Source organism: Lepisosteus platostomus, chromosome 6 (assembly GCF_059453375.1).
Source record: "Lepisosteus platostomus isolate fLepPlt1 chromosome 6, fLepPlt1.hap1, whole genome shotgun sequence".
Classification (NCBI taxonomy): domain Eukaryota; kingdom Metazoa; phylum Chordata; class Actinopteri; order Semionotiformes; family Lepisosteidae; genus Lepisosteus; species Lepisosteus platostomus.
This window is the reverse complement of record NC_142616.1, coordinates 18101876-18123655: the sequence shown is the minus strand read 5'-3', so window position 1 is coordinate 18123655 and position 21780 is coordinate 18101876. Positions and strand designations below refer to the sequence as shown.

General features: G+C 48.8%; 1 protein-coding gene across 4 annotated transcripts in view; it reads right to left on the bottom strand.

Annotated features, from left to right (window-relative positions):
• Positions 1-10: 10 nt before the first annotated feature.
• vcla (vinculin a) overlaps positions 11-21780 on the bottom strand; it is a 48122-nt gene continuing 26352 nt past the window's right edge. Inside the window, exons 7-22 of one of the 4 annotated variants that reach the window (XM_088634528.1) lie at positions 17946-18039; positions 17346-17493; positions 16514-16667; positions 15793-15968; positions 15145-15335; positions 13713-13912; positions 12941-13069; positions 12625-12774; positions 11857-11965; positions 11027-11329; positions 9887-10011; positions 9535-9720; positions 5768-5983; positions 3749-3952; positions 2428-2532; positions 11-2059 (exon numbers count right to left, since the gene is read on the bottom strand). In XM_088634528.1, coding sequence (XP_088490654.1) covers positions 1913-2059; positions 2428-2532; positions 3749-3952; positions 5768-5983; positions 9535-9720; positions 9887-10011; positions 11027-11329; positions 11857-11965; positions 12625-12774; positions 12941-13069; positions 13713-13912; positions 15145-15335; positions 15793-15968; positions 16514-16667; positions 17346-17493; positions 17946-18039 — 2637 coding nt within the window. In that variant the 3' untranslated portion in view covers positions 11-1912. The remainder of the gene's footprint in view (positions 2060-2427; positions 2533-3748; positions 3953-5767; positions 5984-9534; positions 9721-9886; positions 10012-11026; positions 11330-11856; positions 11966-12624; positions 12775-12940; positions 13070-13712; positions 13913-15144; positions 15336-15792; positions 15969-16513; positions 16668-17345; positions 17494-17945; positions 18040-21780) is intronic. The other 3 variants (XM_088634529.1, XM_088634530.1, XM_088634531.1) reach the window with 3 other exon arrangements.

The following is a 21780-nucleotide window of genomic DNA, read 5'->3' as shown; positions in this document are numbered from 1 at the left end:
AAAACAAGCATTAAAATGATAAACTATCAAACTTTTATTCAAAAGGCACATAGATCAGATGGCTTCAGAGGATACTGTAAAACAAGACTGCAAAAGTTTTATATTTACATTCAAAATGCAGTAAGTTTTCATTCACGCAGTTAGAAAAAAAGGCTATCTAAAATGTCATTCCGCTCGCTCCACAGGCCTGTCTTGCGTGTTAAAAATATCACCTGCTGTAACAGCGCCCTGCTGCCTGGCGTTAAATCAGCACTTGTGAGAGCTACAGCTGGGCCCCCCGGTGTCGAGTGTCAGCGGAAAGACGGAAAAACATCCCCCTCCGACCGACTCGAACCCGCGCCCCCTGTAAGAACACGACAGCGGGCGCTGGCTGCACCGCCCCGCAGGTGGGAAGGAAGGCTGCCGCGCGGAGAAAGTGCGCAGGGCTGTTCGCCGCAGGTGCCCAGCGGTGCACACAAAAATGAAAACACACAGGCCCCCCCTTGGGACCGCAGAACCGGCCGGAGATTAAAATAGGTCTGAGGCAGAAGGTCAGTGCTGGCCACTCCAAAGGACCCCCCCTGAAGCACAGCTAGAAAGCCATGTTCCCCTGGGGAATTCCAGCAACCTTGCCAGACAAATACACAGGACGCAAAGAGCGTAGCTTCTGCCCAGCCAGTTAATCGGCACTGCTATCTGCCCTCGGCCAGCGGCCAAATTACAGTCAAGAACTGTAATGGAGATTTTCAGCTGAGAAAAGGATTTTCCCACAACCCATTCCACTAGGCTTTGTACCATTTGGTGTTTTCGCTTCAAAAGTGACTAGTCTAGATCATTTCACAGCAACAGCTTTTGTTTTCATGATTTCTCACAGACAGACCTTACAAAAATGTTCAGTTTATACAAAGGCTCTAATCCGAAAGACCATTTTCCAGAACTGTCTTAATGTTCAAGAAAGTGTGTCGTTGGTGTTGGCGCTGTTATTCGACAGTCATGGGCAGATAACAGGTTTTTACATTGCTAGAAAAAAATGGGCCGTGGTTGGTAGTATGCAGTGCTGAGTGAAGTTAGTGTTTTCAGACACCGTGTGTGAGAGATATTGCTAAAATAAACAAAACAATGAAACATCGAACAATCCATTCAGAAAAAAAAGACATCTTTGGCATAATTTATGACTTGGCTATAGAAGGCATCATGTTAATAAAGAAATTGCCAAATCATTCACAATTCTCGGCCTCCTTTTACAGTATAAATAGATCAAAGTATTTCTGAAACAGGAAACATTCGATTCATTTAGTGTGAAGCAGCCAGAACACGAAACATCTTTTATAGTGTGATTATAGCCAAACGGTGAGATCTGCCGCAGTTCGAATTCTAATACGTTTGGATACTGACAGTTACTAAGAGATATCATTTAGGAAAAAACATAACCCACATGGACACTTTTTTGGGCTGACTAAAGTAAAAAAGTCCGGTTTTTTTAAATCCAGCTTTTCTCCACGCAATATCAACCGTGACCATGAATCACTACGCAGAATAATCGTTCTGTCAATCCAGGCTAGCTTCATCTGAGCAGTAGTATTAATACACTGGGGACACCCAAATGATTTCAATTACATATTTATCGTGTTTCCTTAGAATTAGAGTATTTTTGTCTCTCAACTGTTAATTAAGCTTATACTGTCTTGTTGGTCTTCTAAATAAAATCGTGTTATACAATGAACATACATCTGCAAAAAAAAAACGGTGTGGAGTTAATATTCAAAAGAAACTTTTTATACAAAACATCCGAGCAAAGGTTAAGGTTAAGTTCTTGTCCTGCAAACATTCCTTCTACCCAAGGTGATGCCTGATGGTTCTGGCCCGCGGCTCCAACCCCTCTGTTACACCCTGCAGGTCTGGCTGGGTAGTGTTTCGGGGAGCCGAGCTGCCCTTACTGGTACCAGGGTGTCTTCCTCACCCAGCGCAGGGTGAACCCAGCGTCCGTGCGGATCTTGATGGAGGCTGCCTCGGCTTCTCTCACCGTCTCCTTGACGGACTGCATCAGGTTCTGGGCGTTGTGCACCAACATTTCGGTGGCCTGGGGGCGAGCGGGCAGAGGACGGAAATCATCATCGAGGACAACGGACCCCCTGAGACTCGTGTCTCGGTCCTGCAGAGCAGCTGCCCCTCTCTCGGGGTGCTAGAGAGCTGCAGGGCCTTTGATCCCTACCCACTGCTTGAAGACGCCTTTCCAACCTTATAATCTTCTAGCCATTCTAATCATTTAGGCAAGATAACGATCAACTGGCAATTACAGAGTGGGTGGGCAGAAAACAGTGGAGCCACCTGAATGCAGCTCCACTCTTGGATCCACTGATGCTGTAAACCCCCCTGCCCCATCCCGTCAAGATCCTCAACCTCCCCTTCGCAGTATGACACCCAGACACCGAGTAGCAGGAAGGTTACCTGCTCCGACTCCTCCTCGCTGATGTTGGTGCGGCCCAGCATGGTGGCCTTGACAGTGGACAGGATCTTCAGCTGCGTGCTGATGGTGGGGATTCGCTCACACACCTGAAGAGGAAAAGGGCTGAGCTCCAGGGAAGGCAAGCAACCGTGCTGTAGACTATAAAAAGCTCAGAGATGCAACCTATTTTTGCTTAGGTGTTTTGGAAAACTCGTTTACATGTATATCCGAGACAGACAGACAGCAGTGTGAAGGGGGAGAGGTGAGACAGCAGGAGCGTGGGGGACAGACAGACAGACAGCAGTGTGAAGGGGGAGAGGTGAGACAGCAGGAGCGTGGGGGACAGACAGACAGACAGCAGTGTGAAGGGGGAGAGGTGAGACAGCAGGAGCGTGGGGGACAGAGACAGACAGCAGTGTGAAAGGGGAGAGGTGAGAGCAGGAGCGTGGGGGACAGACAGACAGCAGTGTGAAGGGGGAGAGGTGAGAGCAGGAGCGTGGGGGACAGACAGACAGCAGTGTGAAGGGGGAGAGGTGAGACAGCAGGAGGGTGGGGGACAGAGACAGACAGACAGCAGTGTGAAGGGGGAGAGGTGAGAGCAGGAGCGTGGGGGACAGACAGACAGCAGTGTGAAGGGGGAGAGGTGAGACAGCAGGAGCGTGGGGGACAGACAGACAGCAGTGTGAAGGGGGAGAGGTGAGACAGCAGGAGCGTGGGGGACAGACAGACAGCAGTGTGAAGGGGGAGAGGTGAGACAGCAGGAGCGTGGGGGACAGACAGACAGACAGCAGTGTGAAGGGGGAGAGGTGAGACAGCAGGAGCGTGGGGGACAGACAGACAGACAGACAGCAGTGTGAAGGGGGAGAGGTGAGACAGCAGGAGGGTGGGGGACAGAGACAGACAGACAGCAGTGTGAAAGGGGAGAGGTGAGACAGCAGGAGGGTGGGGGACAGACAGACAGACAGCAGTGTGAAGGGGGAGAGGTGAGACAGCAGGAGCGTGGGGGACAGACAGACAGACAGCAGTGTGAAGGGGGAGAGGTGAGACACCAGGAGGGTGGGGGACAGAGACAGACAGACAGCAGTGTGAAAGGGGAGAGGTGAGACAGCAGGAGCGTGGGGGACAGACAGACAACAGTGTGAAGGGGGAGAGGTGAGACAGCAGGAGGGTGGGGGACAGAGACAGACAGACAGCAGTGTGAAAGGGGAGAGGTGAGACAGCAGGAGCGTGGGGGACAGACAGACAGCAGTGTGAAGGGGGAGAGGTGAGACAGCAGGAGCGTGGGGGACAGAGACAGACAGACGTGTGAAGGGGAGGACTGACCTGCAGCAGGTTGGTGCGGATCCTCTTGTCGGTGCACTGCTTGGCCACCTCTTTGGCCAGCCGGGTGACCTCGTCGGAGGCCTTGGCGATGTCCTTGGCGCACTGGATCAGGGCGCGCTTGTTCCCGCTGCCGCCCCGCACCAGCCGGGACATCTCCGCCATCAGCAGCGCCATGCGCTTGGCCGCGCCGATGATGTCGTTGCCCTGGGGCGGAGGGCGACAGAGGTGAAGGGAGGGCGGGAGGAAAAGAAGAGGCGCGGCGACAGTTCGCGGGGGAGGTTGACAAAATGCAAAAACGCAACATTTGCGATGCATCGCAAACAAGAGAAGCACCCGTGGCAAAGAAACTGGCATTCTGAAAGGACACCACAAGAGCGACAAAACTCTGACAGAACACGAAAATCTGAAAAAAAACTCAGCAGTGTTTGCTGTTCACTCATAACATTGTGGTTCAACTCATTTTCAAGGCAGCAATGACACAGATGTGTGTAAAATACTTTCAAAAGAAAAAACGTTATTACTTCTAGTAATAGTTATTACTATATATCTTTCTTTTACCCTGAGTAAGGGCACATCTGTGCCCTCAATTAATGATATAATTAATGCACTCAATAATTATTATATACATGGCAAACCTCTCCTTGATAAATTACAATAACTTGTCTGTATTTAAAATCATGATCACATGAAAAACGAGCCTTTTCCTCTTAAAATAGCCTACTTCAGGGCAGTGTGTTCACCATTACAGGTTTTTTCTCCGAGGTTAAATGAGATACAGTGACCCACTTATCAGTGTCAGCTGCACCCTGGGTGAGACAGCAAGTTTGGCAAAAATGTTCTGGGAAAACATATTAAGCCTCCAATGAAGATTTGGTGTGTTATATTGTGCCGGACCTTGACAGCATTGTAACATACTGCAGGATTAAGGCTGACACTGTACTCTGTCTGACCACTCTCCCTCCATACTCAGACATCACTCATCAGTATCAGACAAACAGGTGTTCATTAGTGAGCATTCCACGTCAGGCTCACACCTTGCACGGCAGCAGCAGTTCCTTCGTGCAACACGTGAGGAGTTAGTAATGCATATGATAAAGGAAGAAGGTCTGCCCATCCCCCCCAGTATTACCATTTCCTTTTTCTCGATAGTTTTTTTAGTTATCTAAATTTATTCAGCTAGAGAAAACTAAGTAGTCATTTGAGATTTACTGGAAGCAATATACTCGAATCTGTTATCTGCCACGTAGGTTGATTTTAGTGAAAATTGATGTTCAATTTATTTTTGGTTTTATTGAAAAAGTAACACTGAGGGAAACCAACACTAAATCAACTCTGGCCCTCCTCGTAAGGAGAAATAACAGAGGTTAGTTTTTTCTCATTGCACAAGTAAGAATCACTGTCTGCAGGTATAGGACCTTATTCATCCTGCCTTGCTGACAGAGGGTCCATCACTGCAGCAACAGAAATAAGGTACCTTAACTTCCCTTGTTTTAATCCTTCCATGGTCTCAACCCCCCTGGGCACAGAAAAATGCAGACAGTCTTCCTTTTCCCTAGACGTATGTTATTTTTAAGAACACATTTTTGGTGTGGTTAATACTCTTTTTCTCAGTGAAGCCACAAAAAAAACAAAGCAAAAGGGTGAAATGACTTCACTCATCGTCATCCCAGAGAAGTCATTGAGAAACTGTCATCTATGGCTTCACAGGTTGGTGAGATGTCACTTAAAAAGGAGTGAGCTAGCACAGACCCAGCATCGAGGTGCTCTGCTGTTGGGAAGGAGAGCAATCTCTCCCCCTCAGAGGACCAGGAACCTAAACTGGAGCCTTAATAGAAAAAATAAGGAAGCCGGAGCACTTGTGAAGCCACTATCAGTTTGTCCGAGAAGTGCAAAAAAAACAACTCATCATCCAAAGTCGAGGGCACCCAGCAAGGATCAAAGAGTGATGCAACAAGACCGGGTCAAGTTTCCGCACGCCTGGGATGCAGACACGGCCCATGTGCAGGGGAGCAGGAGTACCTTACTGGACCACTTGCGCGCTTCCTGGTGTAAAGACCGGGCAGCAGCCAGAATGGGCTGGTTAACGGGCTGATTGGTGGGCATTAAGAGCAGCTCGGGCTCGTAATCATCTTCATTGTCTGAGGGGAGGGTGAACTCAATATCGTCGGCTTCGTCCTCATCATCTATATCTACATCCGCCTCTGCGGCTTCAATACCCTCATCAGTCACATCGGGCTTGGGAGCAGGAGGAGGAGGAGGAGGAGGAGGGAGCATGGAGAGACAAGGAGAGAGTTAGTGTGAGAGGCACGAGATGGAAACCAGGAGCAGGAGGAAGAGAAGCAGCTCTACAGGGCGGGTGAAGACAAGAAGGGGCAACAGGAGAGGCCCTACTGCTGTAGAGGCAGCGGGATTCAAGCTAACAGACAGAGCAGCGTCCTTCAGACAGCCATGGGCTTCGCCCAGTACAACACCACCCTGAGGTACGCGGTTTGCACTGCATGTGAGGAGAACTTGCAGATTTTGCATTTCTGGTGTTGCCTGATCAATGGCCGTTTTTGTCCAGCCTACCCAGAACTGTCAACCCTTTCACTTCAGAAAGAGCAGTGCACGGGGCAGCTGGATATTTCTGGTGTGAAGGTGTATTCACCTAAGTCAGAAGAGGTACCCTGTCTATAATGGAACAGTCGCCTGTATGAATACTCTAGACACAAAAGGTCTTCATCACTCATAAATCGAGGATACGAAGTGTGCCTGCAGGTCAATGTTCCTAGAATTGAAAAGCAATCCTTCCTACAGTGGAAAATAAGAGCACTGCGTTCTGGGCCTTCAGCAGTATAGGGACACGTGACACAGCGTGTGGTCACCCCAAGACACAGCACCAACGTGAGAACAGTAAGATGCGACCTCAACCAGGAACGGGGCCAATCCTCTTGGGAGTGCCTTCCCTCTCCTCCCAGGTGTGGACAGATTCCAGGAGGGTGTGGCCAGGGCACAGCAAGACTGCAGACACGCTCCTGTTGCAGGGAGCATGTTCTTGCTGTAGCTTCCTGACTCTTCACACAAAGCTTCCTCTTCCAGGAAGCTCCAGCGGGTCACGATTTAGCCACCACGGCGCACAGCAGGCCAACCTGCCCTCAACGCCTCTGGTTTCCCTGCGCCTGCGGGCCCGGGTCGAGCTTGTGCAGCACGGGGCTGCTCTCCAAATCACAAAAATGAGCCGTCTTCTTCCTAATACACCGAGCGGCAGCTGATCGCAAGGCGGTCTTCCCTCAATCGCGCATCTTCCTCTGTCCCGCACTTTGCAGGCCGAGGCCTCTTGAAGCCAATTCTTAAGGTGCAGGTGAAATCCTTGAGCTGTGTCATGGTGTGCCTCTACTCACGGGGTCTGATAGCCAGTTTGTTCACCGTGCTCAAAAGGATTTGTATGAAATACATCTTTTCTCTCCTGCGGTGAACTCCAGTTAATTCACACAGGTGAAATTAGTCAAAATAATCACAATGGGACCTCATGAGCACAGGGGGAACAGCTGGATATTGCCTTCCGATATCTCATAAGTACTCATGCAAATGTAAATACAGCTGAAGACCTCATCCACCAGATTCACATTTACAACGCATATACGAATAAAAACTGAAAAAGATGGTTAATACCTGCTCTAGTGTTGTTGCACTTGTTTTGTGTTGTAACGGGGGAAAAAAAACCTGTGACAAACTACACTGGCGCTTACTGTATAAATATAAGGACATAATTTAGGGGTTTTACAGCACTGATAGGTCAGATTATTTTGTAATCATTATTAAAAACTAACACTGGAGCCTATGTTTGATGACTAGGATTAAAAACTACAGTATCATTTCCCTAATGACTCTGAAATGTTTAGACTTAGATCTAATAGAACAGCAAGTATAACCTCAGAAAGTCTTCACACTGAAGGAGAAAAGCTGAAGCAGCACCAGAGTGCTAACAGCCCCAAGATGAGACTGCACAGAGTCTGGCAGAAGGCAAGAGGAGAATCAGGCGCTAAGGGGCCTCCACAGGTTAAAACCTTGGAGGAACAGAAGAGGCCAAGAGAAAACACAGGTGGAAAACAGGCGGGAGAGGAGATTACAGACAAAAGCAGTTAGGAGGAAAAAAGTCATTAAGAAAGTAAATCAAACAGCACTGAATTAGTAGAACAACTTCTGACAACTTAAGTAAATTCCCTAAATATTTACCTCTGATCAAACAGGAATGTAAACCCAGTCACTTAAAAAAAAATATAGACGGTACAATCTTTCTTTACAATAATTTTTTTTTTTTGCTTTAGAAAGCCTCACAGGAAATCCCACGACGGGGAAAATCTCAGCTGGTAATGATAAAATTCACCGATGAATATTCCTGACGGCAAAGCCGTTTCAGTTCATAATCTATGATAATTAAAATTTCTAAGCACTGGACTGGAGTGTAGGCTTGTAAACAGCGAAACCAGGGTTTGTCAAATCTAAACTAAGAATCCAGATGTGGGATGAAGTCATTTGTTGGCAGATGAGCACGAGAACAAAGCTGGCGGACCATAGGAAGCCATTTGGCTCATCTGCCTTGATTGGTTTTTAGTAATTAATTGATCCCTGACTCTCTTGCAGCCACAGTGGCCTCCTGCTATAATCCACCTAATCCTAAATGTGTACGAAGGGACGCCAACAATCTGTATACAATTGTAAAGCAAAAGGCTTTGTAATAAAGGCCATTTTTCCCCAAAATGTAAAGCTTACTTTTATTTCTGGATACATAAATATAGAAAAGACTACAACCAGACTATTTTATAAAACAACTGCAGAGGATTTGCAAGGGTATTCAGCAGTAGCATACTGGGCAAAAGAGGTCCTTTTCAGCCGAAAGGGGGGAAGAAAAAGAGGCTTTTCCGCTTCTTCAGATTTTCTGCTACAAATTCAGGTTTTAAATCTGTGCAGTAAGATGAATCTGCGAGACCAGATTCGGGTTAGAAATCAGTTTGTTAGAAATCTAACACGCATGCATTATTACGTAGATGACAGTTTCTGTTTTAGGCCTGAAATTGGAATGCACTCCCTCGTATTTCCAAATTTCAGTGCCATAATCTTCTACGATGTCTTAAGCCCCGTGGCTCCGGGTACGAGGGGAAGACACCTACCTGCCAAGCTGCAGCTCCACCAGACTGCAGGCCACCCGAGCGCTGGACCTGCGCAGCTAAGGAGAGGGCAGGGAGAATAAGCCAGCCAGGGGCTGGGCCGTGCGGGGAAGCGTTTCCTTTAGGAAGGATGTCTGCCACAGTTCAGGAGACTGAGGAGTCTCTACACCACGAGGCAGGAGAGATCTTTGACGTCACTGAGGGCCAAAGTATTTCACTGCAAGGCAATCATTGTGCATGCTAACCTTGGCCTCTCGACAAAGCCGAGCTGAGCCTGGGGACTTACACAAGCTGCACTGTGAGCCTTTGAAAGGAGAAATCTCCTGGGGTACACAGGGGCTCCTCTTTATTGTGGTAGGAGTAAGAGGATAAAGACACCATCTCTACCAAACAGGGGATCTTTCGCACTCCTGCTGGACTGCATTTCACTGTTAAAGGTCCCGAAGACTTGCACAGCCAAAGGAAGTCCCAAACCGTTTTATACTTCCCCTCTACTCCCCCAACCTTCGGGATCGAACCACCAGAGGACACAAGTGTTAAGGGCTGCTTCGGTCTCAAGATTCCCGGCGCTGGTGACTCCCGGCTGCAGCTGTGCGCCGGCGGGGCAGTCCGGCCCCGGAGCCGAGAGAGGACACTCACCTTGCTGGACCACTTCCTGGCTTCCTCGTGCAGCTGCCTGGCCGCCACCATCATGGGCTGGTTGACCACCTCCCCGGCCTTCTGCTCGGGGAACTCCTCGTCCTTCTCCTCCGGGGGCGGGGGTCTGGGAGGCGGCACCTCGCCCTCGGGGAGAGGGGGCTTGGGGGGAGCAGGCTCGTCGTTAACCTGGGCAGAAAGGGGGGGTTACACTGTACCACCCTGAACACGAGTCAACTTGCTAAACTGCTCGACTCGTCGCCTCGTCTCTAAAAGAGAAAGACGGCCTTAAACACGCCAACACTTACAAAGACGATGTGGACACAGCTCCAGAGGAAGGGAAGTGCTAACTTACATGCAGTTGATCCAGATCTGGAGGGGGAGGAGGGAAGTCGGGCTCCTGGGGCTGGAAGGCCTCACGTACTTTGGCCACGGCTCCCAGAATCCTGTATCCAGAGTCCAGGAAGCTCTTCTGTAGACCTGCGTACGGAGAGGGAATGCTCATCATCAAGCACCTGCCTCCCAGTTTAAACCTGTTACGTTGGGGGGGGGGGGAGCCAGGCAACAGCACCAGTCCATCTGTGCCTTCCAGGCAAAGGGAAGTGGGCCAGGCCACCTGCAGCCCAGGATACGGCATGGGAGCCCGGTGTAACCAGCACAAACCACCAGTGACTCACCAGCTCCTCATTCTCAATGAGTCACCAAACCTTAAAGCCTTGAAGGAGTGAAAGCAGGATGGTTTTACTCACTGTTCAGCTTCTGGCTAAAGAAACATTTGCAGAGCAAATGTTAGATGGAAGTTTAGATGGAAGGCCTCAGCAGGCTACTCTACCTTAAAAGGCCCTGAAAGGAGATCAGAGTTTTTTTTTTATATGCACAACTGAAGGCCCTATATAGTTTAAGATTAAGAGAGTATGACGTCAATTTTGACTCGGAAACGGGGTGGAAAGTAAAATAGGCCACTTTTTTCAAAATATCCTTTTCAGAACCAAGTTTTTATCAGAAAGTTCATTTCTGATAAAAAGTATTTTAGTTCGTAAAAGTTTGTATTATATGAATACGAACTATTATATGAACATTGCTTAAAAGTAAAAATAAGAGAAAACTTTGAAAAGTGAAATCAAGGCACTGAGTACAGTAATGTTGCTGGAGGTTTTATGCTGATAAAAAAGTGCAGTATTTAAAAGCAGCGCAGTGCTCAGTGATGGCAGCCTGAGACGAGACATTTTCCACTGAGCCAGGGGCTCATGGGTCGCGAGAAGAAGCCATCTGCAAGAACTCAGCTACATGAAAACTCAAGAGCAACATGCATGATTTACCGAACACCTAAAAAAAGGAATACTCCAATTTATTAGAAGCTTATGCTTCCCATAAAAGAAGCCACTATGTCACACCGGAGAAAAACAATTTGTCGCTTCAATCCCAGAATGCCGAGCCTGGCCACACCCAGACAGGGCGTGCTCTGGGGAGGTCACGCGGGAGAGGGCCCTGTTACCTGGGTCCTGTATGTTCCCGGCCACGGCCTTGGCATCCATGACCATGGGGGAGATGGTTGTGCTCAGCTCGTCCGAGGCGGCCTTCACCGCCTCGCGGAACTTGGGGTCCTCCGAGTTCTCCACCTCCCGTTTCGCCACCAGCAGGATGCGGTTGGCCCGGCGAGCGATGCTGGTTGCCCCGGCGACGAGCATCTGGGGCTGCACGTTGGCCATGGCCACACGGCACTTGTCAATGTCCTTCTTGATGGCGTCCTCGGAGGCGTCCAGCAGGGACTTGGTGTCAATGGCTTCATCCACCAAACCTGCGGAGGGAAAGACGCCAGACACATACCTGAACACCCGAAAAAATCAGACTTCCACGCTACAAAGTTACACCGATATTACAATACAAGATATTACACAAAATAAGATTTACAGTGGCACACGTACACACTGTAAAAAATAAAATTAGAACCTTCACATTCATTTTAGGCAAGTAGCTTCTATCAAGGGGAAAATACATTTTTAATAAGCTAGTAATTAACCATAAGTAAATGTTGCCAGACATTAGAAACATTTCTTACTCAATACATTTCGTTTTAAAGGACAGAACATGCTATTCAATTTTTTAACTAACTGAAAAAGTTACCAAAGCACAACTTCTCCAGTTACTGGAAATTAATCGAAGAATTTTATGTTGGCAGGAGGAACGTACAGAGTTAAGTTACATACCCCACTGGCAGATATCTATACTACAAACTAGATTTATATCACCCTTTTTTAAGGCATTATTTGCTGTGTACAGGAAATGCAATTTCAGCAGTTTCAGGGTACAGGACTTCTTCGTTACCTGTCATTTTCTCAACATTGTCAATCCACTGATTCTTCATCATCTCAAAATGCTCGTAGGCTGCCTGGTTTCCTGGGTTCTTCAGCAGGATGCGGGCGGCAGAGACCACCTTCAAAACAAAGGCGTCAAGATTGAATAGAGGAGATCACTGGAGAGCCAAGGAGATTTCTTCAGCCACCTTACAGCTTCTTCAGCAAAACATTCAGCCTGCACTCTGAGACTTGGTGTATAGTATCTCTCGCGCGTCCTTTGAGAACCATGGCTCTGGGCCCGGTTTGTGGAAGTTCCTTTGAAACAGATGAAAGGAGTGCATTTTCCCCTGAAACAAGTCACATTTCCTGAAATTCATTTAAGATACACACCATGCTTTATTATTGACATAAAAACTGAATGTATCTGAGCATATCTGAAGCTATACTGGTCTTACCGCTACAGACTAACAATCCTGTTTTGCCTACCTAGCTGTTTTGCAAACTACGCAAAGCTCAAATTTGGACACCTGTGCCCCGCCCAGCCACCTATCCTCTCACACACTCACACACACACCTGTGCCCCGCCCGGCCACCTATCCTCTCACACACTCCTGTGCTCCGCACGGGTGCCTGTCCTCTCTCTCACACACACACACACCTGTGCCCCGCCTGACTGCCAGCCCTCTCACACACACACACACACACACACACACACACACACACACACACACACACACACACACACCTGTCCAGCTCTGTGCCTGGACACCTGGACCATCACCCTACTCTCTCATACCTGAGGAGTCAAGTCTCTAGCTGACTTCACCGCTGCCTGGATTCCCTCCACAGTGCTTTTATTTGCAGTCCCAACAGCAGCGGCCTTCTCTGCTGTCACCCCCAGCTTGTTGGCATGGTTCTCAAAGTTGGCAGCTCTTTCCTCGAACATCTAAGTTAAAAAAACAAGGGATAAGCAATCAAACCAACTGCTCCTGCGTTTTGACAGTTTCATATAACATAATAGTGGAACCTGCTGTCAGTCCCAGTTATCCAGTGGTCTACAAGGAACAAAGAGGATTCTCGGGGCTAGGTGGCGCCAGCCTGGCAGCACTGACCTCCTCTCTGTTGGGGGCTTCGGGCGGCGCAGTGGCAGCCACAGCCAGCAGCTTGATTGGAGTGGTGGTGTCGCTGAAAATATCGGACACCTCCTGGGTCATCGCCTCCTGCATCTTCGACTTCAGCTCCTGTTAAAAGAGCATTGCAGATTTAAGACCACAGCACAATCATGAGCACTTCTTCCATAAGGTTTACTGTGTGATCTCATCAGCTGAAAGTTATCTTTTCTACCGCACATTCATAAATGAATCCTCCACTCACAAATGAGCCTCACAGCGAATAGTATCCATGTGTGGCGATTGTCTTAATTTGTGTGTTCTTGGGAAGAGCATTATCTAAGCACCCGTAACAAGTACTTTCTGAAAGCAGTGGCCAAAATTAACATGTCCCACAATCGGCTTTTTTAAGACGCTCTTGATGAGAAGATAAAAACCACAGAGGACAACCATGCACAAACGGCAAAATTGTTTTAAAGAGCAATAATTATAAACAGAGGATCCCCTTACGAGTCACGCCATCTTGAGCTGCAATCTAAAAGAATTAATGTTACAGAAATACGTTGAATATGCCTCGATTTCTAAAGGCCCAAAGGCCAGGACTGATCCGGTCATGCTCTGTGGTTGCACTAGGTCTGAAAGCAGAGAGGGGCTCTTGTGCCCGAAACTCCTGCATCGACCGGAAGTAATGCTGTGCTTCAGCCTTCGAGCCAGCAGGGGGCGCCGGGGAAGCATCTTCTCCCAGCCCACGGCTTGAGCTCAGCCCCGGCGTTACCTTGAGGGAGTCCTGGAGCTGCGAGGCCACGGCCCGCGCCTGGGGGCTCTCCCCCTCGCCCCGCGCTGCCAGCTCCGCCAGCTGGGCCATCAGCTGCTCCACGCGCTCGCACTTGCCCAGCAGCTCCTGGCGGTACGGGCCCGGCATGGCGTTGGCCAGGCGCCGGCCTTCCGCCACCAGCCCGCGGATCGCAGCCTGGCCTGTGGAGACGAGAGGAGAGGAGAGCCGGACAGGGCCGGGGGAGGGGGGGTCACATGACTGCCACCCAAACCGAAACGCCCTCGGAAAGAGGCGAATGCTCGAGCTCGGGGTCCCGCTACCGCTGACACAGCAACACGCCGCACCCCCCTGTCTTCTGCCTCTCAGGGTTTCCTAAACCTCGGCCTCCTCACAGGCTGTTTTATAATGTGCTGACGGCATCGTTTTCAGAGGAGCAGTTTGGAGCTCGACAGAACGCAGGACAAAAACAAAGGACATTCGGCGCGTGGTACTTCGCAAATGCTGCGCAGTTTTGGAGCACAAAAAGTAATAAATCACATTTTAGAATAATAAGGCTGTTGCTAATAAAGCTGATATTCCCACAGCTCCAAATCCCTGGAAGTACCCAGACTAATGTGTTACCCGTACTTATAATTAAAGAGCTGCTGCCCAAATTGGATGAGAGCAGCAGCAGACGGACCTCAGAGTTGCACCTCTCTGTCAGTGCAGAGGCGTGAAGCCATCGCAGTCTTGAAAACAGCCTTAATGCGATCATACAAATCCTATACAGCTTACTCCCTCTCCCAGCACTGGGGATTTAGAGGACTAATCTCACTGGTTACTTTCATCAAGACGATGGCATCACTGACCTTCAGTTACACCACAGAGGACTAACTGCAGAGGAAAACCATGCCAGATGTAGTGGAGATTTCAGACTCCGGTTAAAGCTGGGGCCAGCATTCGCCTCAGTTAAACTGCTGCAGTTTAATTCCCTGCAAAGCCTACAGTACCTGCGTTCATGGATTTACTGCCAACACCTGTGACGTGTATTAGCCGTTTCTGAACAAACATCAGCTCCCGTGACTGTTCAGTCATCACGTTCATCACAAGAGCATAATCCCTGCGGAGTGACTATGCAGCTTTAAAGTTTGGCAAATCCTATTTAATCAAAATGGACGCCTTTCTTTGCAGACAATACGGGGACATTGATCCCTCAGGAGATTAGCAGCACTTGCCTGCAAAGAGATTCCGTCTCGTTTTTCCTTAAAACTTCAACCCGGGTCCAGTTTTAGTTAGGTTATACACATAAAGCCGTCACTGGCAAACCGATAACCCTGACATCTCGCACTTTGGTCCACAAACAGGCCTGGCCTGGGGTCTCGTTACTCGGAATAGGACTGTCCGATTCAGCTGCGAGGTCAAGGCGTACAGCAGCACGGAGCGCCTCACCCACCCACTCCGCGGTCATCGACGCTGGGGTTGTCTATCCAGCGCTGGGCCTGCTCGATCTTGCCCTCCAGGTTGACGGCTGCCTTCACGGGCCTGCTGTTGGCCACGGCCCGGTTGGTCTTGGACTGCAGGTTCTGCAGCGCTGTGGCGATCTGCTTGGTTAGAGCCCTGGCTTCCGGAGTGTCACCTTTGCCCCTGAAGAAAGCAGCCGAGATGATACAGTGACTTTCCTGCCCCATCCCAGGACTTCCTCCACCTGCCCCAGCCCAAGACCTCCCCCTTCTCCACTGAGGCCCTCCTGCCTCAGCCCAAGACCTCCTCCTTCTCCACTGAGGCCCTCCTGCCCCGGCCCAAGATCCCCCCTTCCCCACTCTTCCTCCACTGAGGCCCTCCTGGCCCATCCCAAGACCTCCTCCTCCTCCACTGAGGCCCTCTTAGGGAGCTCTTAAACACAAGCATGTCTTTACAGAGGGTTTTGCCACACCATGTGACTAAGCAGGCTCTAAAAAGAGGTTTGGGGGCACAAAATGACGTGTGACAATTTCACCTAAAACATCAGCTCTTCCAGAAAGTAAAATTTCTTAGGGGCGTTGTGGAAGAAACGTTTCCTGTCACATAAAATGGCAGGACAGGCTGGCCTGCGGGTACGCACTGCCTTCTGAGGTCGGAGAGCTTTCCCGTCAGAGCGGCGATCTCTCCCAGAGAGCGCAGGATGTCGTCCCGCTCCTTGGGGTCCTCGCAGAGGTCCGCGATCTTCTTCGCTTCGGCCAGGATCCCACGGATGTTCTCCTCGCCTTCGGGACCGCCGTTCGGGTCAGCCAGCCAGTTCTGCGCAAAAACCACAGGAGACGGCCTGTGACGCCAGCCCTTCCACATCACACGGGAACTGCAGGGTTAAAATCTCCAACAGCACTTTCTACTGGTCCTGCTCTAGCCAATGGAGATTTACAGTGCAATTCAGGAAAAAAAGGGAAAGTACAAATCTTATAGCCCAGCTGGTCTGTCTTTTATTGGAGCTTTTCTTCTCCTCACTCAATCCCAGTTAGTTCTTGACTTTAACCATCTGCTGTGTCATAAATAACACATGGCAGAGAAACACAACATAAATACAATGCCATTAAAGCTATATAACGAGACTCTGTTTTGCTTGTATTTTAGCAGTTCTTTTTTGAAAACATCAGAAAAATATAACTGCTCAGTGAGCTTCTACTGGCATGTACCCTTTCCCAGTGGACTCCTCAGGGAAAGAGGTTTTGCAGATTCCCAAATATGTTGGCACCTTTGCAGACAATGAGCCAATCCTGTGCAGCCAGCGAGCTGCCGGCGACGGAGGAGGAGAAAAGGTGGAGGTGATCCCGCGGGCTCTCTCCTACCTGCGCGGCGTCGATCCTCTTGGCAATGGCCTGCTTGGAGTTGGTCATGGCTTCTAGTTTGCGGGCTGCGTTCTCAACCTTCGCTGTGAGCATGTCCAGGCCCTGAGACACCTGCTGGGCCTTCTGCATGGCCACAGGCGCGGCACCCTGCCCCCTGGGGAGCAAGAAGGAGCGAGAACAATCTCAGTACAGCGGCGGACTCCACAGCAACGCACATGCAGAGCGCCACGACTTCTGCCCTGCACGCCCGATTACCATCACTTACCACGGCCGTGCACTATCATCTTATTTCTGGAAAGAAAATACATTTGGGAGACCCTGCAGATGAATAAACCCAGAAGATGTGAAAACCCTTACTTTACTGAAATCCGTCTTTCTTCTCGACCTAGAACAAAACCTCTTCTCATCTCTTGCACTGGTAAGGAGTCTCTTTCTATCTATAGAGCGACTCTTCCCTTTCAGGACACACTGACCCTTTGGTCCCCCGGCGATCTTACCAAAGAGGCCCAGAATGGTCACAATCTCCGATAGCGAAGCACTACCTGACTCAGGACAGGACACCAGTTTCACTTTATAATGAGGCTTTGCTCCCCACAAGTCATATCAGTATGCTTGTAGATGCTGTAGACACTGTCTGTAACATGATGTTGGCTGCTCTATAGGTACAGTGTAGTATGACCCATCTGATTGGTTCAGCAACAAGGCTACACCATAGAGGTGAACCTATTAATAAGAATCTGGGCTGAAATGTAAGAAGGCCCAACAACAGTTATCCCCTTGCTCCCTGCCCTGCGTGTGAACACGTGCTGCAGCAGCCTGACATCATGTATACCTGGCTCGCAGGTCTGACACTTGGTCGGTCATCTGCCCCAGAGTTTTGGCTGTGCCCACGATGTCTCTCCTCTCCTTGCCGGCGCACAGCTCTCCAACCTTACCAGCCTCGTCCAGGATCTGCCTCACCGCCTGCTCGCCAGTGTCCCCTAGCCCGGGGCAGAAAAGTGCAACCTTGAAATTCTCACTTGGACCTTCACAGGCAAGACGCCTAGGAAACAGGGGCTTCTCGTCCCATAAGCATCTTTTTGCCCACAAATAATCACTCCCGTGTTCATCTCTCTCTCTCTCTCCGTATGTCTCTCCCCGACCTACTGTTGGACAGATCAGCTCAGTGTTCCCTCTGTACAGGAACAGGTTTGGTCTGAACACATCTCCACAGTTTCAGCTCCACAGCCGAAACTTGCCTTTTTTTCTTTTCCTTGCAGCATGGAATAAACCTTGACCTTTTTCTTCATAGTCTACGCATGCTCCCTACTCACACCTGTTCCCTGTGTACACTACAGTGGCACACGCCTTTCCACCCTGTTCAGTAGGTTTCTTCTGCTGGTGGTGAGGCCTGGGGTGGCCAGCGAGAGCAGGTGAGGACCGGGACTAGTACCTGGTTGTGCGTTAGGGTCTCTCAGCCATCCCTTGGCTTGAGCCATCTTGGAGTCAATGAGCGCCAAGGCTCTCTTCATGGCCTCAGTGTCCTTGGGAAGAAAGAAAGACAATAAATATCTATTACGGGGCACAAACCTTCGGTAATACAATATAAGTTATCAAACAATGAAACGGGGAAAAAAAAACTAGTCCACTAACAAAAGGCTCCTCTAAGAACTTGTGCAAAAACGGATGGAAAGGTTCCGAGATTAACATCAGGCACGAGAGAAAAGGTGCTGTGTCTGCAGATTGGACAGGACAACAGCGCATTTACGCAAATGCCCTTCAGAGGAAGGGCTCTACAGCAAGGTACATCAACATTCAGCCCCTCTGACTGCCCACCCCAGGCTCCACTCTCAGTTAAACACCTCAAATAGACCTGTCCAGGGAATTAAGTTGATCGCTAAATCAACTCAAGTAAAAACCGTGTAGTTTTAGTGCACAGATGGAATCACAGGTGAACAATAAGACATCTTCCATGGCCCAGTCTGTTCCGGAAGGCCAGAACTAAGCCTTGAACTGACGGGTTTTATAATAATAATAATTTCTTACACTTATATAGCGCTTTTCTGGACACTCCTTTCAAAGCGCTTTACAGGTAACTGGGACTCCCCTCCACCCTTGGTAAGGCCCAATGGGAAATTTGGCCAGGACGCCGGGGTTACACCCCTACTCTTTTCGAGAAATGCCTTGACCACAGAGTCAGGGTTTTACGTCTCATCCGAAGAACGGCGCCTGTTTACAGTATAGTGTCCCCGTCACTATACTGACGTAATATATTCATAAATTTAATTTAAGAAATAAGATCAGCTCTAACACTGCATATAGCTAGAAACACAGAATAAGTCCAGATACCGTATAACATCAATCACATCATCTGCTCAGGTTCTCTGGTTAGGTCAGAGGTCAGCATGGGCAGGGAGGAAGAAGCGCAGTAGGGCGCTCTCATGATGACAGGCGAGGACACGCAATGAAGGACATGGCTGTCCCCGATGGGCACTGAACCTCTGGGACAAACGTTTTAAACGGACTGGTCCATTGCGTTGGGGTGGCTGAGAGGGGTCTGCCTACACTTCCTCATTCTCTGTGTGCGGTCACAGCTCTGAGCTGAGACATGAAGTAAATCAATAGCTACTCCAGTCATTAACAGAAACTCACTATTCTAAACTACAAAAAAACATTTACTTTACACACATACAGAACATGTTATACAGCACCCCAGTCCTAGGTACCTAGAGGACTTCAGACACTAGTTACAGCAGTTACTACTATGTGGTTTTACCATACCAAAAATCTAATTCTGACTGTAGAAATGCTTTTACATCTACATTTGCTTGCTCATGCTTCGTGAGCGTTAGCAGATGTATAGCATGACAGTCTTGGCAGAATGATAATTTGAGCCTGTGATTGCTAACTAGGTGAAGCAGGCATTGTCATCCCTATTGAAATATGTTCTAATACTTTTTTCATCGTAAGTGCTTCACATCAGTCTAATGTTGAGCTGCAATTCTGAGTGACTAAGCATGAAAGAGTCATGTCCTTTTTTGGATAAAACAGTGGTTGTGGTTAGCTTGGCTTAGTCATCCCTCCTGTACTGGTCCAAAAGAGGATGCTCACATCTTTGTATTGCCTTGTAAGATTAAAAACGTATCCTGAAGCAACTTCTGCAATTTATCACAGCTTAATTCCTTTCAGTTGCAACTGCCAAAATTATCTGTTCAAGGAGGCATTGTTAGCATTTGCAATGGTGCAGCAGAGTCAGGATTGTATATAATCATAGAGCTACATACAACGCACAGAGCCCAGAGTAAAGACAGTCTTACGTCTTATAAAGAGATAAGACTGCAGGGGAAGACTTGAAGAGACACAGACATACAGTGGCAGCACCAATGCACACTCTAATGGTCTGCTGGGAAGGCTTTCTGTTGTCAAAATACAACAGCTCAGACAAGTGACTCTGATCATAACTCCATAAGAGGTAAATGAAAAAAACAGTCTAATTTATCATGCACGATATCTTAAAACAAAGTTTCAAAGCAGAAGACGACCTGCTTCAGACCGATAATGTATCGGACATACCCCACCTTGAATAAAGCATCGGTTTACACCTAAAGCTCTTCTACTTTACTAACATTCCAGGTCTACCGTCACCTTGACATTCTCAAGTGGAGTTACTAATGTCAGGAAAACCAGAGTTCAGAGCTGACAAAAGCCTAGTGAAATCAAACCCAAACCGTGCGCAGGATATCGGTTCCAGGAAGTGACCTGAAACTCCCACAGTACAGACATTACAGAAAAAACACAGGCATGAAGCACAGGGAGTTAGTGGTAAAGGAGTAGGTGAATAATCAAACCTTCTTCAATATCTAACTGCAGGGCTGAGAGGCACTTTACAGCAGGGGGCTCTCACATGGCCCTGTAGCTCAAATCTCAGCCATTGCTCAGGTTGCAAAACCAACCGCGAGCAGGCGGATCACCACGCAATACCCAGGCTGACACGTTACAGATGTCCTTTCCCAGGTCTCTGTGCTTTTCAGATGAGGGTTAGTATTAGAAACACACAGTATGGCATTCCCAGGGCAAGCTGGCTGCTCAGTGCACGCAAGGAGTGGGACTCGGCTTGCGTGATGAGAAACTCCAGGTTAGGCTCGATGCGTCATCTCTGGCCTGCGTTTGCCCTGGGAGCTCCTCCCTTCCACTCGGCACGCCAACGCCACAGTTTTAAAAAAGCGCAGAGAAAGGCGCAGGGCCTTTTCTGAGTCTTTACGTCTGCGAGCTCTATCCAGATGCAACAGACATGATCAGACGGGCCAGAACATCAAAACTCCCTGCTGGAACGAACTGAGCAGAAATCGGGATTCAGTCGTTCCGAGCCCAGTGGCTCTCCACTGCTTTTTTATTCCCCACTTGATCCGTGTAATTCTGCGAGAGCTGGTCCAGGTTCTGCTAACCTAATGCACTACGGAATTAATTCAAAACCCTACGATGTTGAGAGGAGTTTTTACACACCAGAGCATTGGTCTAACAAATGGTATTTCTTGAGGCTAATAAGGCCCTTGCTCACATTGATCATGTAATCAAAACAAACTGTTGAATTTATAACTCCAAGGGCATGCAGATATCATGGTTTCTTCTTCTAGGAAGAAGCCGGGGAAAACGAAAGGCCTCTGGTTTATGGGGTATCCTTAACAGATGTGAGGAGAGGTTCTGCTGGGGAAACACAAAGCACCCTCTTCAGAATTAGACTCTCCTCATCCTCTTGGTTTGCACCCAAGGCACTTCCAGGTCTCTTTAAGCATACAAGGAGCTGATTCAGGTCATCACAGGCCCAGCTGGACTGAAAAGCTGTAGAAGCACCCGCAGTCCAAGACCAGGAGAACCCCTGGGGTAAACGATACAAGCTGGGAGATTGAGGAGATTCCCCGTAGCTATACCCCTTCCACTGGTCCGTTCAGTACCCTAACGTGCTGCGCCCCAAAACTCTTGAACTCTGCCCCCAAGGATATCAGAGTCACCTTCCCTGAGCACTTTGAAATGAAGGCTCAAAATCTACTTCTTTAGAAGGGCTTTTATTTAATTGATTCTGTATCTGCCCCTTAGCCTTCCTACTGTTTCCCAAAAGCTGATTATAACTGTGTACTGTGTGCTTTGAGAAGCCACTTTTAAAGGCACTATATGAAATGAAAATGTATGTATAAAAATAAAATGTCTTCCCACACATCTCCTGAACATTTTGAAAAGAGCAACATCAAAGGCAAAGAAAGGCCCTGTCCTGCTGTCTAAACTGTGGCATG